This window comes from Hippopotamus amphibius, chromosome 1 (genome assembly GCF_030028045.1).
Source record: "Hippopotamus amphibius kiboko isolate mHipAmp2 chromosome 1, mHipAmp2.hap2, whole genome shotgun sequence".
NCBI lineage: Eukaryota > Metazoa > Chordata > Mammalia > Artiodactyla > Hippopotamidae > Hippopotamus > Hippopotamus amphibius.
In genome coordinates, this window is record NC_080186.1 from 220,678,134 (window position 1) to 220,695,998 (window position 17,865).

The 17,865-nt window shown below is 40.9% G+C and overlaps 2 protein-coding genes across 2 annotated transcripts in view; both read right to left on the bottom strand.

The window, feature by feature from the left end:
• Positions 1-1,924: 1,924 nt before the first annotated feature.
• The window catches only part of MCCC2 (methylcrotonyl-CoA carboxylase subunit 2), a 64,094-nt gene continuing 48,153 nt past the window's right edge, over positions 1,925-17,865 (bottom strand). Inside the window, exons 12-17 of the mRNA XM_057741466.1 lie at positions 15,219-15,295; positions 13,238-13,304; positions 10,021-10,177; positions 8,998-9,112; positions 7,064-7,149; positions 1,925-4,197 (exon numbers count right to left, since the gene is read on the bottom strand). Of these exons, the coding sequence (XP_057597449.1) occupies positions 4,080-4,197; positions 7,064-7,149; positions 8,998-9,112; positions 10,021-10,177; positions 13,238-13,304; positions 15,219-15,295 (620 nt within the window). The 3' untranslated portion in view covers positions 1,925-4,079. The remainder of the gene's footprint in view (positions 4,198-7,063; positions 7,150-8,997; positions 9,113-10,020; positions 10,178-13,237; positions 13,305-15,218; positions 15,296-17,865) is intronic.
• Positions 10,223-10,948, bottom strand: LOC130856699 (60S ribosomal protein L17-like). The gene has a single exon (XM_057741476.1). The coding sequence runs from the start codon at positions 10,867-10,869 to the stop codon at positions 10,420-10,422; it is 450 nt and encodes a 149-aa protein (XP_057597459.1). The 5' UTR covers positions 10,870-10,948; the 3' UTR covers positions 10,223-10,419.

Consider the following 17,865-nt stretch of genomic DNA (forward strand, 5'->3'; position numbering starts at 1 on the left):
GCTCAAGCAGGACATTCTGAATCCCATCGCTCGGCCCACATACCTCAACATTTTCAAGGTTTCAGAAAGGTTCCCGAATGTCTTCCCACAGGTCCATGCTAGTGAGTTACAGAGAGAGCAACCACACGCCCCGGTCGGCCTGGTCGGTCCTGGCTCACACCTGTTTTCCCAGTGTAATTATTAGCAGTAGGGGCCTTGCATTCTCAAGTGGCCCAGAGCGGATGGCCAATTATACAGCTACTTTGATTATAAGCCTCCTCACCTGGAATGCATATTTGCCTACAAAGGTCAAAGGCAGACAGAAATTTCATTTAGCTCCAAGAACTTTATCCTTAGCATTCTGATTCTAGATACAAGCAAATCTGAGGCACATTAAATAATAAATTATTTTTAAGTATTTTGTGGAAAGGCTCTTTTTCAAAACAATAAAAACCGATGTCATCACTAAATATTAGTTTTATTTAATTTGTAACATTTATGTTATAAATGATAGAAGGCCCTAAGTATTTAGTTCATTTACTTGCCATTTTTCTAAACACTGAATTTCAGAGCCCATCATTAAAAGATCCAGCCTTGGCCAGAGCAGTCAACAATCATCCTCCCAGAACACCGTTACCAATATGTTTTACAACTACCAAGAACTATGTGATCTCCCCCCAAAAAGTCTTGTTAATGAAATCATTCAAAAACCTGCTCTTCGCCCTGTAAAGGTAATATACAGCCTCTCTAGTCGTGCCTAGCACGTAACCATGCATGTTTGGCAAATGGTCAATTTTTCACTTGCACATTCAACAGTGCCTTCTGCTAGTGTGACAAATTCTCATTTGAAAACATGTTTCTTGAAAACTGAAAAACTGAAGGAATTTTGTCTCCTTTTCATTCTATAAGTGCCCGGAGGGCTAATTTATAGAGACTCATTAGCTGTATATTTCTTAAAATTCTAAGTTACTTGTATTATCCTGGCTGAAATTCATATTTATAATAACCAAAATGTTTTAAAAAATTCTCATTACAAAAAAAATTAATAGTTGTGCGAGGTGATGGGTGTGAAAGTAACCATATTGTAATCATTTCACAATATATAATACTTGTACCAAGTCATCACATTGCATACCTTACACTTACATAACCTATGTCAATTACATCTAAATAACACCCGAAAGGCAGACAAAAAATGTTGCCTATTTTGGTAACGCGTTATAAATGGTTTCTATCAGATAAAACAAATTGTGTGCTGTTAGTGATGACCCTGATCTTCCTGGATAGAAAGGTGAAAACACTCCTAAAACATCCATGAATCTTTGACTTGTTGATGGTTCCTACTGACCGAATACCAGCTAGTCTTGATAAAAGATCATTTTGTTTTCTGACATGGATGTAAATTTTAACTGAAAATTTAATACAATTTACTATTTAAAAATACTCACTGTGTTCCTTTGTTGGTTGGCAAACTGACCACCATACACGGAAGGCTCGCAGCGCCGAGGAAAGAGGCAGCTGCTCCAGGTTGGGGGGTGGCGGGTTTAATGAACCAGGGAACTCACAGACGCGGCTTGGTGGCTGTGGCCGCAAGACGAGGGGATCTCCCCACCCGCTCCCAGGATCTTAGAAGTTTATGTAGAGGTCTTTTCGGGGTTCAGTCACACATTTAGTCCGGACAGTCTCAGCAACCTCTTACTCTCTCAAGGCTGCGTCCTTGAAGCTATGGGAGTTGTGGGCAGTGGGGGTGGGGGGGAGGAGCCAATGATTGCTGGTTCCGGGCCAGGGGTCAACCAGCAGTCACGTCCTCCCCAGGACCTCCTCAAATATTCTTCTGAAAATGTAGCTTACCCCTGAATTGTGATTTTCTATCTGAACTTCTCAAAAAACTAAATTTTTAGACTTCTGATACACAATGCATCCTGAACTGAACATCACATACAAATGTTTGAAATATTAATTTTATTAGGAAAGCATCTGACAATTCTATTAGAACATATAATCAATCACTTCATTTTAAAATGACGTGGCCTGAAGATGCAATTAAAATATGGACTTTTCATTCATTCAACAAATATCTGAGCAGTGACAGAGGAAGAACATGGTGCCCTACAAGAGCACAGAATCGGTGCCTAACCCAGCCCAGGGAAATCACACAGACAAAAAGATAAGTGTTTAAGCAGAAGGGGGAAGAGAACAGTTCAGGCACAGGGAACCTTGTAGACTCTAAGGGGTAAGGACTTTGTAGGTTTAAGGAATTGGAAGAAGTCTAGAATAGGTGGAGCACCCAGTGTGAAGAGAGGAGTCAGGGAGGTGAGACTGAAGAGGTGATGATCAGGATCCGTGGAGGGCATTAGGGGTTTGGCACTTCTGCGGAACCAGTGAAAGATGTAAGTAAGGAAGCAGCATGACAGACGCGCACCTTAGAATGGCCATTCTAATTCCAGAGTGATGGAGAGATGGGACTAGGTAAGACTGGATGGATGCAGACAGACCCCTCCTAAGGCTTTCATAAAAGATAAAAATAGTGAGGGAATTCAAAAGACAATTAGGAGGCAAAATCAATAGAACCTGATGATTGAGGTTCCTTAGACCTGTTAGATACACAGGCCTGGAGCTCAGGGGAGAAGTGTGTAAGGAACTGTCAGCACAGGAATCATCCCCATTTAGATGGCAACTAAAGCCATAAGAAGGGCTGAAATGGCCCAGGCAGAGTAGATTGAGCTATGGAAAACACACACATTTAAGAATGAAGAGGAATGAAATCCAGCCATAAAAAAAGAATGAAATCTTGCCATTTTCAACAACATGGATGGACCCTGAGTCACTACACTAAGTGAAGTAAGTCAGGCAGAGAAAGACAAACCCCGTAAGATCTCACTTACATGTGGAATCTAAAAAACAAAACAAACAAAGCAAAATAAAAAACCAAGCTTAAAGATACAAAACAGATTGGTGTTTGCCAGAAAGGAGAGGGGTAGGGGTGGACAAAATGAGTGCAGGGGATCAAAAGATACAAACTTCCAGCTATAAAATAAGTAAGTCCTGGGGATGTCTAAGTGAGTAAATCTTAAACGTCCTCATCACAAGAAAAAAAAAAAATTTTGTAACTGTGTATGATGATAGATGGTAAACTAGACTTATTTTGGTGATCATTTTGCACACGATATGAATGTACTTAGTGTCACAGAACTGCATACGCGAAAATGGTTAAAATGCGTAAATTTTGTTATGTATATTTTACAATTATTCTTTTAATAAGAATAATTAATGAGATACTTTTGTGCTATTTGTATTTTTAGAATAAGAAGGTATTCACATATTAGTAATGAGAAATCAAGAAAAACAGTGAAGGGAAGGAGGAATGAGCAGAGGAAGTGGGGCCTGCAAAGGAAACTGAACGAAAATGGCCACGGAGGCACGTGGAAAACCGAGTGTTACAGCGTGGAAGCTAAGGACAGAATTTCTAGGAAGAAGTGTCTGACTGACTAGAATGCCCCAGAGAATTAAATCAAGCAAAACTGGAAAAGGACCCACTGGTTTCAGGAACATGGAGGTCAGTAGTGACCTTGGAGAGGGCTGTTGCAGTAGAAGCCAGAAAACAAGAGGGTGAGGAAACAGAGCCCAGAGAGTGCAGATGAGAAGTCTGATGACTATGGAGAGGAGGAAGATGAAGGGTAGAGGGAAAAGTAATAGATGCTTTTTTTTAAAAGTACATTAAAGTATCACCCTGCATAATCTGCAAAATAATCAGATCAGTGAAAATACAATTTTATGTTAAAAATCTCAACAATACCTGCAATTTACAGATTACAGAACTTTTCACAGTACTTATGGCTTAGAAAGAATAACTCTAAGTTATTCTCTTCCTTTTAGGGGTGGTAAAGCTGAGCCATAGCAAAGTTTCTCTAAGAGAATTGACAAGGAATTGAGTTTCATCAAATAAATATCTTCAGTGATCTTTTTTCAAAGGTAGAAAAGTACAATGAGCTGTGTTAAGAAAACAATTTTACTGTAATAGCCCCATATTGAAAAAGTCTAAAATGTTAAGGCTACTAATACATTAATTTTCGGTACATGTCCAACACTTTATATTCCAGTTACATCCTAAAGATGCCGAAGTTAGTCTTCTGGATAGGTGCGTTGAGAGCTGCGCTAAGACTGAGACCTAGGACCAGCCTGGTGTCCACTGGATCAATAATCCCATCATCCCACAGCCTGATAAAAGAACAAAAAACAAGTGATTAGGAATCTACCACCAAACCACCAGTTATACACCCCCTGCTCAAAAGTGTGAAGGAGGTTTTTCTTCAGGTAATATGTGGATCTACTGATTAGCTTCTGTGACTATAATCTCACAACAGAAATGATGTTCCAGAGGGGGAAAGAGGGAGGAAGAAAAATAACATGACTCTTGTCTCAGGCCTCACCAAATATCAAGTCGAGCTTATGGCTTTAGGAACAGCTTACTAGAAGGAACCTTAAAATAAACCTGGTTTTACTTTTTCAGGAAAAACTTTCCCGTCCCTCCTCAGCCCACACTAACATACAGATCAAGTTGATATATTATTGTTATTATTATGGAGAGCCACATAAGCTAAGGTAACAGCTTCCAACCAAAGTCCCTACTGGAAAAGGTATATTCCCCCAAACTCCCAGACTCTTAAGAAACTCTGAAAATTATTGAATAGACTTCAGTACATTTGATTAATAAAATAAATACGTTCACATGTAGTAATGGCTTTAAACTGCTTTCAGAAGAAACTGTTAAGTAGAAATGCTAGTTTGCTTTTCATGAACAACCTCATTTATAAGGAAACAACATTTATAAAGAAAAATGAGTAAGAAATATTGTTTTTTAAAGGTCATTAGTGGGTGGCAGTTTTGCTTTCTCTAAACAAACTGCCTTCAGTATCTGGACAGAGCATCAATTATTAAACCATACCTACATCAACAGACCATGAATCAAATCTTTGCTCATAAAACATTCATAATAGGGATCCTGAAGTATCAACAGCCAAAAAAAAAAAAAAAATTACTCTTGTAGTTTGTAACCTGATCAATTGATTACACTCCCTTCTGAAGCCTACAGAATACAGCAAGCATGACAGTGTTGGGGCTGCTCCAGGTAAGAGGCCCTAGTCCGATGTCTGGAAAAGTTTGATCATAAAAACAACTGAGCAGAAGGAACTGGCATGCTGTACACCTAACATGTAAGGATTAAGAAAAATTTAGGAGATGAACTGGGAGATTGGGATTGCCATATATACATTACTAATAAGAAAAAAATATGAAATTGTACATTTAAGTACATGCAGTTTATTGTATGTCAAGTATATCTCAATAAAAGTCCTTAAAAAAAAAGAAAAACATAGGAGGTTACAGTACTGTACAGATGATGACAGAGCTCTCTGAAAAGACAGATCTGGCCGCGTTAAGCCTCAGCAGACCACGGAACTTTATTAGGCTGAGATTTATTAAATCCAAGTAAGGCGCCATGAACCATCCTGAAAATCCTTTCATCTTTGAAACGCAGTTGGTGTTTCAATGCTACCAACTGTTTCAACAGACAGGTTAAACATCTACAAATTAACAGAAAAACCTTATTGTTTCTCAGTATTAATTTCCAAAGACAAGTCTATCTGGGCCATATGCTCTCCTGTCTTGAATCCATTAATCACAATAATAATATAAGTATGAAAATAATAAAGGATTTGGTCTTTCTTAAGAGATAACTTAGCCAGGGCTGAAAAACAAATTAATGGCTCACATAAAATATGCTATTTTTCAAAGTTTAATAGTCTAATTGTCCTTGTGAATTTCAAAGTCTTCTCCAAAAACAAATGAAAAACTATAGGTGAGCTTACAATGTATATTTCCTCTTTAATCTTTTATATGATTTTCTATTTCCTCTTTGTTTCTACTGGCTACTACTTTAGCCTATCTAAGTGATGGTAAAAAGAACATATTTATTTCTCAAATCAAAGACTACAAAACATTTTGTTCTTAAGTGAATCAGTGACCCACCACCACAAAATATACCTGTACATCTGCTTGCAGATATACTTATTAACAAGAAGAGAAACAGGCTTTTCAAAAATCCCGAACAGTACTAATTTGAATTTTGAACTAGCGATGCTCTGGGAAGCAAGTATGCTCAGTCTCTGCAGCCCCCCAACATCAGGAGCAGTGCCTGCCACAGAAGATGCGTTCAAGTGACGGACACGGATTCTGACTTTTGATTTTCTTTTCTCCCTCCTCTCCAGTTTGCCTTCACCAGTAAATGGGATAAATCACGGCATAACCCAATTTTTAAAGGACACAAACAGTTATTTTCTTTTTTCCATCTGCCCAAGGGGTAAAAGGAAGACACAAAGCTTAAATTATTCTTCAGAATGCAGAGCACTGCAGTTGTTGAAAAACGAGGCCTGAAAGCACACGCATGTCTCCAGCGGGGACAGCCGTGATAATTTATTACCTCATTTAAGTGGTGTCAGGGACAAACAGAACAGGAGCCAGAGTGGCGTGTGAGGTAACTGCTTAGTGCTGACACGTGGACCCTGGCTGTGAATAATCACCTTCTGAATGCACAAGCTCACCTGTTAACAAGTGTCAGTAAGTGTGCAACCATTTTCACGTTTAAAGGGGATAAAAACAAAATCATCACAGAGGGGATGACAGGAATCGTGTTTCAGCAAAAATTACTGCAGAACTAATTCCTGAAAGTGACACAGCCAGGATTATAACTCAACTTCCCTGCCTCAGTGTGGTCCACCTCTGGCCACAGTGCTCCTCCAGGCCTTGGATGACTTCAACTAGGAGTGGGATGAGGGAAGAGGGGTGGAGAGTGGCAGAATCAGGCCAATAGTGATGGATCCAAAGCCCAGCCTGGGAGAAGGGACGGCATTTCAGCAGTAGGCATTTCCATTATAGAAACAACAGTACAAAATTAAATGAGTCCAAATATTATTTTTTGGTTCCCATGAGGGTTGGGGATCATGCCAACGGCTCAGATCTCTGTCAAGCTGCTGCCCTGACTGCCAAGATGCGCCCATCAAGGAGTCAGTAATTCTCTGGCTCCCACCTTGCACTGGAATAGTAAGGGCTTCCTTCCTCTTCAAATCTCTTAATGATGGGCTCTTTCAAAGCTGCTTCATCAGCACTGGAGAACTGAAAGAAAAGAGACAATGAGTAAGTCCGCTGCAAGGCAACAATATTTCCATTCAATCAAGAGAACCTCAAGAAAAAAGAGGCAACAGATTTCATGAATGATAACATTACAACCAACATCCGCACACTGATGTATAGATTATGTGTGATGCTTTAGCATACATGATCTCACCGGAGACATGAGAATCAAATTAGTGCACTGTTACATCTCCCTAGCAGAGCCAATATCCTGAGGCTGTTTAATATAAGTTCAAAACCAAATGTGTCACATATTCCAGCAGGGTATAGCAATGGATGTGAATTATACAATAAACAAAAGGGCTATATTATATCTAGCAACTTCTGGTATTTTCACTCAAAGTAGCTAAAATTTTAAGCATTTTAAAGCTTAAAGAGATAAAACAATAAACCACAGCTTAAACAACCTCTTCAATTTCCCAGATAGCTGAGAGAGATTTTTCTCTAATTAAAAATTTAATGGCTTGCCGATCCGTATTGCCAGAAACCAGTGATAATTCATTCAGAAGTAAAAATCTGTATTCGAACTAATTTTGAAATCCTGGAAAGTATGTTCAACTCAAAAAATATTCCACACTGGAAACCAAATTATTTATTTCAAATAAATCCAACCTTCTTTTACGTACTTTCATCGTTTAATATCATTCACAGGTCAAGACTGGAGGGAGAACCATTAAAATCCTGTACTTTCCATTTTACATATGAAAATAGATGAATTCATATGTCTGTATATCAAATTAATCAAAGAACAACTATTTCATAAGATACTGCCATGCTGGGCTAGAGTTTAAGACATGTCTTCAAAATATCAGGCAGAATTTCATATCCCCCATTCCCCACTCCCTGCGACGTACACATAAAAGTAAAGCTTTCCTTTTGCTTGGATACTGGTTAGTACTAAAGTGCATCTGGAACTTCGACTTCAGTCTGCAGAGCTCCTGTTGCCTGGAAAAGATGGCTGGGGATGTGAGGCATGGGTAAGATGCATTCAGGGAGGCCCGAACCACCCTCTGGCGTTATATTATTCACACTCCACAAACTAGGCGGTTGACCAAGATGATCAATCTCTAAACGGCAGAAGTGAGAGCCTGAGAAGGCAGGGCCTCCCCCACATTAGGCCTTGTTAGGATGGAACAGTGCACCTGAGCAACTTCAGGAACAGGCACCAATCATTTTAAGGCCTGGTGCTTACGTGAAATAGTTGTAAGTTATAATAAAATGTAATGCAGAATTTCAGATAAATCTCTAACAGAGACACGAACAAAAGAACCCATCTTAAAAGCAGCCATTTGCTGATCTGCCTTTCATCACGCTTCCGGTGCCTTTTCCCTCCTTCTTCACTGATACTTCCACAGTATAATAATGGTATTCAATTCTCATTACATGATGGGGCCCTCCCACTCAAGGGATCCTTAACAACAATCTAAAAGTAAAAGAGGAAACACAAAATTCTGCCACTTCAGGTCATAAAATCAAAGACGTGAGTCAGATTTATTTAAATCTCACTAACTGCAAATGACTAAGAATTGAACATCTTTATGCTTCAGGCACTCAGAGACAAGAGTTTGTGAAGTGTCTTCTTGGAGATTCTGAAAAATCTGTAAATTACCACAAGAAGGTACTTCACATGAAATGGCTCTAAAAAGAGAGATGGAGAATGTGTAAGTCTAAGGTGCTAACACAATTTCCAGGTCAGCATCTTCTAGATTAAGCCAGGCCCTGCATGTTGGACCCCCACCCTCGAACTTGGAGGGGTTTGGGGTGTGCTGCTCCCTGGCTCCACAGTGTTCTGGTGAAAGTCAAACCCAGGGACAAAGGAACGGCATTTACCTGTTTCCCTTCCCGCGCTCTCTGGTCCTTTGCTACTGTCACCAGCACATTAGCTGCCTGCTCGCCTCCCATCACTGAGATGCGAGCATTTGGCCACAGGTAGAGAAACCTCGGGCTACGGGGGAAAAAGGAAAGAATGATCAGATGAATTCACGGTACTACACAGAGATGATCAGAGGCCCACGTTTACCTTTTAAATCAGTGGTTCTTCATTCTGGCTGCCAATTACAATTATTTGGGGATTAAAAAAAAAAAACAGAAAACAATGCCTAGAACCCAGCTCAGACTAATCTCCAGCAGTGGGGCTTCAGCACAGTAGAATTTTTAAGTTCTCCAGATGATTCTGATATCTGTTTGGATAAACTGCATTTTTCTATCTCATCCAAATTTACTGGACAAAAAAGTATTCAAAATATGCTTTCATTGTGTGCAGCTACGTGCCGTTTCGCGTTCCTAAAACCGGTGATACATGCCTTCTCCCTCCACTTTCTAGCTTGAACAGGGGATTCTCAAGTCTGTTAACCCTTTCAAACACAGCAATTTTGGGTTTTCCTGACTCTTCCTTCTACCTTTATAATGTTTGTGCTTTATTATGTCCTGTTTCTATTTTTCTTGTTCTAATATGCTGCTCTTCTTTGAACGTCTTCGGGTGGCTGCTTGGCTTACTGATTTTCAGCCTTACTTCTATTCCAGTGTATAATATATAGTTACGTCTACGCACCTTTCTCAAAGCAAGACTTTAGCCACATCACACAAGTTATGGCATGTAGTATTTTCATTACCAGCCATTTCAAAATATTTCCTGATTCTCACTGTGGATTTCTTCCAAGGGGTACCCTCAGCATTAAATTTCATCTCACCCTCCAAATGATACAAATTATGGTATAATTGATCAAGATTTGTGAATGTCATTCTATATTTCAAATAAACTTGAAATAAACTGACCATTCGTAATAATAAAACTGACCATTTGGACTTGAAGTATGATATGTTCTTTCGGAGAAATTCAAGACAACTACCCACCTATACGCTCTGCCACACATTCCATAGTTTCCAGCCCCATAAGATCCCCCCATGACAACAGTTATCTTCGGCACGTTGGCACAGGCTACGGCAGTCACCATCTTGGCACCATCCTTGGCAATTCCTTCAGCTTCATAGTCTCTACCAACCATAAACCCTATGAGAAGGGAACAGAAAGAGAGCCCCTGAGTGATGAGTTCAATGTGCAGAAGTCATTTTCACCAAGATCCCAGAAGGACTATATTTTACCACAGGCCTCTCACTTTAATAAAATATTTACATGTGAAATATGCCCCCCCCCCAATTTTTAATGCAAAAAAAAAAATTGCATTCAAAGCTAAAATAAAATTTTCTCTAATTTTTTTTTTTTTATATATTTGCATTTATTTTCTGTGGCATTTATTCCCAGGCCATAAGTTTTTGTTTCTTCAGTTTCTTTTGGGGTATCATTTTCTTCTGTGCCACTTCCTCTTCTGGTTTAGGAACAATCGGTTCTTTTTCAGTGAGGATCATCTCAACGCGGCAGGGAGAGCTCATATATGGGTGGATCCGATCATGAGCTCTGTAAGTCCTTTGCTGCATCTTGGGGGCTTTGTTCACTGGGATGTGCTCAATGACCAGAGAATCTACATCTAAGCCCTTAAGTTCAGCATTACTCTCTGCATTTTTGCACATGTGCAGTAAAAATTCAGCACTCCTTCTGGGCCACCGAGCCTGCATCCAGCCCCACTGTTTGGCCTGGGCACCCCCACCAACTCCACTGTCGTAACAACGGAATGGCACACGTTGCTTCTTTAAAGTGACATCCTTCAGATACTGGGTGGCTTTTCGGATACGCACACCCTTCATGGCCTGGGCAGTGTCACGAGTGTTCTTAAAGTGAACCCAAAGATGTGAACCTCCTGACTTGCAGGGTTTTCTGGGTCAAGTGAATAGCGGACCACTTTTCGAGGTCACCTCAGGGAAAAGCTCTCTAATCATCCAAAAAAATGTTCAAATAGTTCATCTGGAAGCACACAGAGACCCTCCAGCAAGATAAGAAGGCAACAAATCTTCAAGAAATTATCTCAAAACAATACCTGGTGATGAAAAAACAGCATATGGCAAGCTTAGGAAAAAGTATCGCGGCAAAAGCCCAACTCTGAGGGCTTTAGGAGTCACTGACCTGGTTTAAACCATAGATTATTCCTTCTGAAGCACTGCTTTAAAACTCTGATGAAATAAAATTAATGTTTCATAGAGATGCTAAGAGTCCCTGTCAGTGACTCAATAGCAAGATAAAAGAATTCTCATTATAATTACAGGACCCTCCCACTTCTCCAAGCTCTCCGCACTGTTGAAACTGGCCTGCAGCCTTGCTGGGCCTTCCCGGCCTTGCGCTTCTTCCTCTTCACCTTATAAAGGCCATGCCTCCTGGATTGCTGCTGTTCTTGCTTTGCAAATCTCCAGCGCCGAGGAATCCAGTTCAATTCAACCATTTTGTACGGACCACCTGGCCTTGCGGCGGATACAAAGTACTGATCCGACAACCCCCGCCCCCACCAGGCACCATCTGCTCCCTCTGGTCACCCACCCCGCCCTCTGAACTGGGCCCTCAGGAAAGCTCAGACGCCGTTATCTATTTTATCTCGACTCCCTGTAACATTTCCACAACAGCTATCTCAAATATCCACTCTCTTTAAAAGCTCTCGCCCCCCCCACCCACCACCCTATCACCACTGTCCCCTAGTCCCTGTGACTGATTTTGCCTTGAAAAAGAAGAATGAGGCCACCTCACTTGGCTTTCTCCAACTCTTCTTTTTCTCACCATAAACAGAAACATAACCATGCTGCCTGTCTTCCTTTACCCCCATCTCTGTGGAAAAATCAGAGTTACTCAAAGACTGTCCCTGAGCCCTTTCTCTTCTCTCGGGCTGTCATCTATTCACACAGCTTTAAACACTGTCTCCATGTTCTGAGGACACCTCCACGTTCACCTCTCCAGCTAAGACTCTTCCATGCTCAAGACTTTCAGCTACCCACCACAGGTCTCCACATGCATAGATGTGAGGTCCCTCAAATGCAACACTGCAAAACCAAACTCAAACTCTGCTCTCTGTCCCAAACCCACCTAAAAGTAAAGCACAACAAAAATGTAGGACTCTCCCAAGCACACAGTTTAACTTAATGGTGGTTAAGCAATCATGAATCATTATTAGAAACAAGGTCTCTGGACTAGCGAAGCTTCAGAATACTTTTACCTGCCCTCTTAGAAGGTCTTCCACATGGGGCCCTCCCTGGCTGCCATCTGGATATAACTCTTCTCAAGAGTCACCTAACCAAATATCTTAAACTTAAGAACAGCACCAGATTAAGATGCTTTAGCACCAGTACGATGTAAAGCCCTGCTGACAGCCAAAGGCCAAACTCCTTCTCACAAAGGCATGCCTGATGCCAACAACTAATTAAGGACCACTCCTTCCTTTGAACCATGCATGACTTAGAAGACTGGGGGGAAAAAGTTTTCGCTAGCCAACATACTGGAATGCCTCCTATCCGTCAGGCACCATGCAACACACAAACAGTATAAATAAGAGAATCACAGAACTCCAGGAAAAAGAACTCTAGAACCCTAAGAGCCCTTAAAAATCATTTCGTCTACCATGTTAGGGTCATCCATGGAACACGAAATCAGACAGTTGACATTGGTCTTATCATTCTCTGGAGTCAAAACTCAAATCCCAGACACTGGTTCAGGATGTGCATGTCCATTTTAAAAAGATGTTGTTTCAGGTATAATTAACTGCACAATGAAAGATGAGGAAAAGGGAGGACCACAGCATGTGCTTAAAATCCTTTAAGGAGAAGGAATAAAGTACTGAGAAAGAGACCACGGGTCAGAAAACACCCTCCAGCACCGATGAGAGTATTACTGGCCGAGAACACTGCTGTCTTCTGCGTGGGTGGGTGCCCACGTGCAGGAGTAAAGGGAGGCCACTCAAACATTTGTGGTACACGGAACTCAGAAATCGCTTCATTCAAAAATATGCATAAATTCCCCCAAATATTTAAGATTCATGAAGTGTTAACCTTTAAAGATAATCTAGAGAGAGCACGTCCAACAAAGCTCTCTGCTGTGATGGAAACATTCTACGTCTGCACTGTCCAATACATGAGCCCTACTGGGCAGTGCAGCTCTCGGATAGATGCAACCAAACTGGTTAAGCTACTTTCTTACCAGTAATGTTCTGAAGAAACAGCAGAGGGATATTCCTTTGGCAGCATAACTGGATAAAATGAGCCCCCTATAAGCGAATAAAATACAAATATTTTTAGAGGGGGGTTAACAAATCTGTAATCACACATCCTGCAAACAACACACCTGGGTCAAAGAAAGAGTACCCTCTGCTTGGCTAGTGCGACCTTATAGTAACGGTAATAATAACACTACCGTGGGGACCCGCTGTCAGTGGAACATGTGACTGTGGTCTGCACTGTACTTGCTTTGCACAGGCACCTGTGTGATCACCGGCACACGGCCATAGGTCAACTCCTGTGTCAGAGACGAAGTCAATCACTAACGTTCCAAACAGCAAGTGAAACTTCAGGAACAGAGAAGAAAGAATTGCTTGTCAATGAGAATTTCTGAGCCTTACCATAAGGCAGTTCTCTGGTTTTCCACTTTTAAAAAGATAGAATATAATTCTGGGATATCCACATCTTGATGATTACCTGAAATTCTTTCATGCAACAGGATTATAGTAAAATATATCTTTCTTACCAACATACTTGAAATAAATGGGATTTTAGATGACTGCTAAACATCTTTTAACCTTGAGTTTAGGAAATCTGTTATTTAAGGACACAAAAATGTAACTATTCCTTTCCCTATCTTCTAAAGATTATGTGAGTAAGGAAATACTTAAAACCATTTCCTTTATATTGTACGCTCTATTTGCAGATCTTTTAACCTTGCTGGAAATGCCTTGGCAAGTACAAGATTGCAAAGCAATTGCTTGACCTCAAATACGAGAATGAGGAAATCAAACAGACAGACTTGTGGGGCTTACTTCAACAAATGAAATGTCAGAGGCCAAACACAGCTCTCCTCCCAGATTTATCTGTGACAAGCCAACAAATAAAACAAGGTGGAGATTGTTGGCCTCAGTCTGACATATCCTCTATTGAAATAAGTGCATTATATAGTCATTAAAAGTCAGTGTATTAGGAATATTTAATATTTTAGGAACACTCACTATGCATACTATTAAATGAAAACCAGCAAAACCTCTCTCTATATGGCAAAACTAATTTTGTTTAAAAAAAAGAGGGGGAATAGAAAAAACTATGGAACCATAACAAAACGTTACTCAAGGTTATTTCTGGCATGAGTGTAGATGACTTTTATTTTCTTTTACTCTCTTATTTTCATCTTATAATCTTGGCAGAGGAACAATAATGAATAACAGAATCCAGAAACTAATTTTACTAATAAAACACTCCACCAAAGACAAATTCTTCCTAATTAGGGTATGAAAGTGCTTTCACTTTGCTATTTTACTCTGTCATTTGAAGAGGAAAAACAAGGCTAAACCTTTTTATTTTCTTAAAAAAATTTTTATCAAATAAGTACATGAATTACATCTATCCAAGCTGCGGTAAATCTGAGACAATGATGTATGAAATTGAATACTAAGCCAAAAGATATTCATGAATTCCCTCTTACAACCGGAGCTTTAGTAACAAGACCCACTATCTTTCTGTTTCCAAAAAGTAAAAATATAATCAAGTGAAACTGATGATGAAATAGAATAGAGCAGATCATGTCTCAGAACCATATGAACAGTATCTCTGAATCCCTCACATGCATGAAATACCTTCAAGACAAGTATTCCTATATTCTTAGAAAATGTACACGTCATCCATAGCAGTTATAATTCAAGTATTAAAAGAACTTTCCTAAAACAAACATTTGTATTTTTAATAGCACTCAAGACAGTTCATCATGTTCACATAAATCTCCCTAAAGCTGCTTCAAACATTTCACACACACACACACACACACACACACACGTTCATGAGCGCAGGCACACCGTGTTCTGTTTGCAAAGGCGTCTGGTTAAATATTTTAAAGCATTTATGAGATACATTTTCATTCACTACTTGATAATGTTTAAATTAAAACAGAAAAACCTTGAAACATTTTTCACAGTACTTGCCTTTTTTGCAGATTCAGAAAAGAGAACTCCATTGTTTCCAATGATACCTACTGGGTATCCAAATATCCTAGCAAATCCTCAAAAGAAAATTGAAAAAAAGATGTATGTATTTCAGAGGGCTTTTAATTCACAATGGACAGACGTATGTATACACTGTTTAATTTCAAATCAATGTTTAAAATGCAGAGATTTTTGTCTATGGTACAAAGCAGCTCATGGCACAATTTATTTCTAAGGTACCGGAGTCTGGGTTTTTTCTTTCTTGAAAGGGGTATGTTACATATAGTTACCCACCCGTCTGACCAACCAGTTTGGTTAGGTGATTGGGTTAGTGTGTCATCTGCTCATTCATGTAACATGTATGAGTGCCTACTACGTACCAGACACGAACAGTATTCTGAAATGGAACAAATCAGAGACACAAATCCCTTTAAAGGTCAACGTTAAGAGCGGTCTCAAGTGACTAGCTTGCCCTAAGACGTCTGAGGTAACGACAGGCCCTTGAAATAAAGGGGATAAACTCAGCAAAGACAAACTTCTTTCAGAAGCAGGAATGCAGTCAAGCCTGGTGGTCACCAAGTTTAAGGTAAGAAGTCCAGTTAAGCTTAGAAGAATGATCACCACACTTTCATTTTCTCTGTCTGCATCTTTTTCTTTCTCCTTTCCACCCGTTTTGTTTTTGTCTCAAAACCATTCCACACACACACACACACACACACACGAAATAAGAGAGAAGGAAAAGGAGGCAGAAAACCCTGTCATGTTGTGAAGCAGACATTTTAGGTGACCTCAGGAGGCCGTTTTGTAAACGCGAAGGACAGGACTAGAGACCTCCCCAACAGTGACAGCCAACAAGCCTACTTGCCTATCAATAGCTGTCAAATACCTGGAAGCCAAGTGTCAACAAACTGTGCTTGTGAGAGTGGCTCAAAGGACAGCTCTGTGCCCAAGCTCAAGCTGGACAGGCTGCGCTAAGACCCCCGGCATGGGGCGTCCAACACAACGCAGAAGCTCGGAAAATGCACGGATGTGAGAGAATGTCAACCTCCGGACAGGCCACAACACTGCACTGTTTAAGACTTATTTTTATTCTTTATTCTGGCTTTGTCTTGATTTATCTTTTAAAATTCTTATGTTTATTTCATATGTTACAATGAAACACTGATTTGATGGCCACCTCAATTTCTCTTGGTCTCTCAGACCTAAAACCCCAGCCAAAACCCTGTGCTACACATTCTAAATGGCACTCCCGTGACAGAGGCAGCGCAGAGAGGGGATACAGTCTCAGCCCTGACCCACCCCACACAGAGAGCTGGGGATCTGGCCCGTGTCTCAGCCGTAAGGTGCTGCCGCGGAAGGTGTTCTGCCCTGTTAGCTATTCAGACTCTCCATCCACCTTTAGTCCTGCAGAGCAGGGCACCTGCGCCATGACACGAGGGTCCCCCATGGAGGGAGCACCTGAACCTTAGAAAAATCTGTCCTTCTCCCTCCTCACTCCTACTCACAGCCCCCACCCTCTCATGACCCCCTCCCCCTCCTCCCCTCCTCCCCTCATGAGGCCCTCACCCTCAACCCCTCCTCCCCTCATCCCCCCTGACCTGCATTCCCTCCTCCCCCTTTCATCCCCCCCTCATCCCCTTCTCCCCGTCTCATTCCCCCTCACCCTCAACCCCTCCTCCCCCTCCTCCCCCCTCACCTTCGTCCCCTCCTCCCCCCTTATCCCCCGTCACCCTCATCCCTTCCTCCCCATCTCATCCCCTCCTCCCCATCTCACCCCCTCCCCCCATCTCATCCCCCGTTTCACCCTCTCTTATTTCCCCCTCACCCTCTCTCCTTCCCCCCTCACCCTCTCATTCCTCCCTTCTCCCTCTCCTCAACCTTATTTGAATTTCAGTACAGACAAGAAGAGGTGGAGGAAAGTGGATCCATCCCTGGTATTTTAGGGGGCAAAGGTACCACAAGTCTTTTAGCAAGTCCAGGGCAAATATATAAAAACAGTTGACAAAGACAGCCCATCCATCTCTGAGAAAGAAGCAGAAGCAACTTTGACTTGTTTAAACTACTGCACAATGAGGGTTACATCCTGAACTATTTGGTAACAAATCCTGTCCATATATCAAACAAAAAGCTCTTAATCACTTAAACACCTAAATACAAACACATAAATTCCACTCCCAGTGTGAACCCTTCTCTTGCTCATAAATCAGGCCGGGAGAAAGTGCTGTGACTTATCCTTAAGCCTCAATGTATATTTGCAATTTGGATTTTTGCAGCTCGTTGTTTTTTCTACTCTGATATGCTGCCTTCCAGATTAACTACTCATTCTGGAGCTTCTATACGACCAAATAAAATGCCCAGATTTGTTTTGCCATTTGTCCAAGATAGATTATTATGGCTCTGGGGTCTACGTTTCAAATATTTCTTCAAAGGCCTACAAACTTAACACTTTAGGTGAACGAGTTAACTTTAATAAACATTCTTATTTTGTTTTTTCAGACTTGGTATCCTGTCCTGTATTCTCAATCTAGTATTTGTGGGGGTCAACATAAGACCTACACAGAGGCGGTGAGAAGGTTTAACTCAGCCTACTGTCCTCCGGGAAACTAAAACATCACACGAAACTTCATAGTCGAATTGAAGACTAACA

Excerpts from the sequence above, each read along its gene's own strand:
- LOC130856699 (XM_057741476.1), bottom strand. The coding sequence starts at position 10,869 with ATGAAGGGTGTGCGTATCCGAAAAGCCACCCAGTATCTGAAGGATGTC.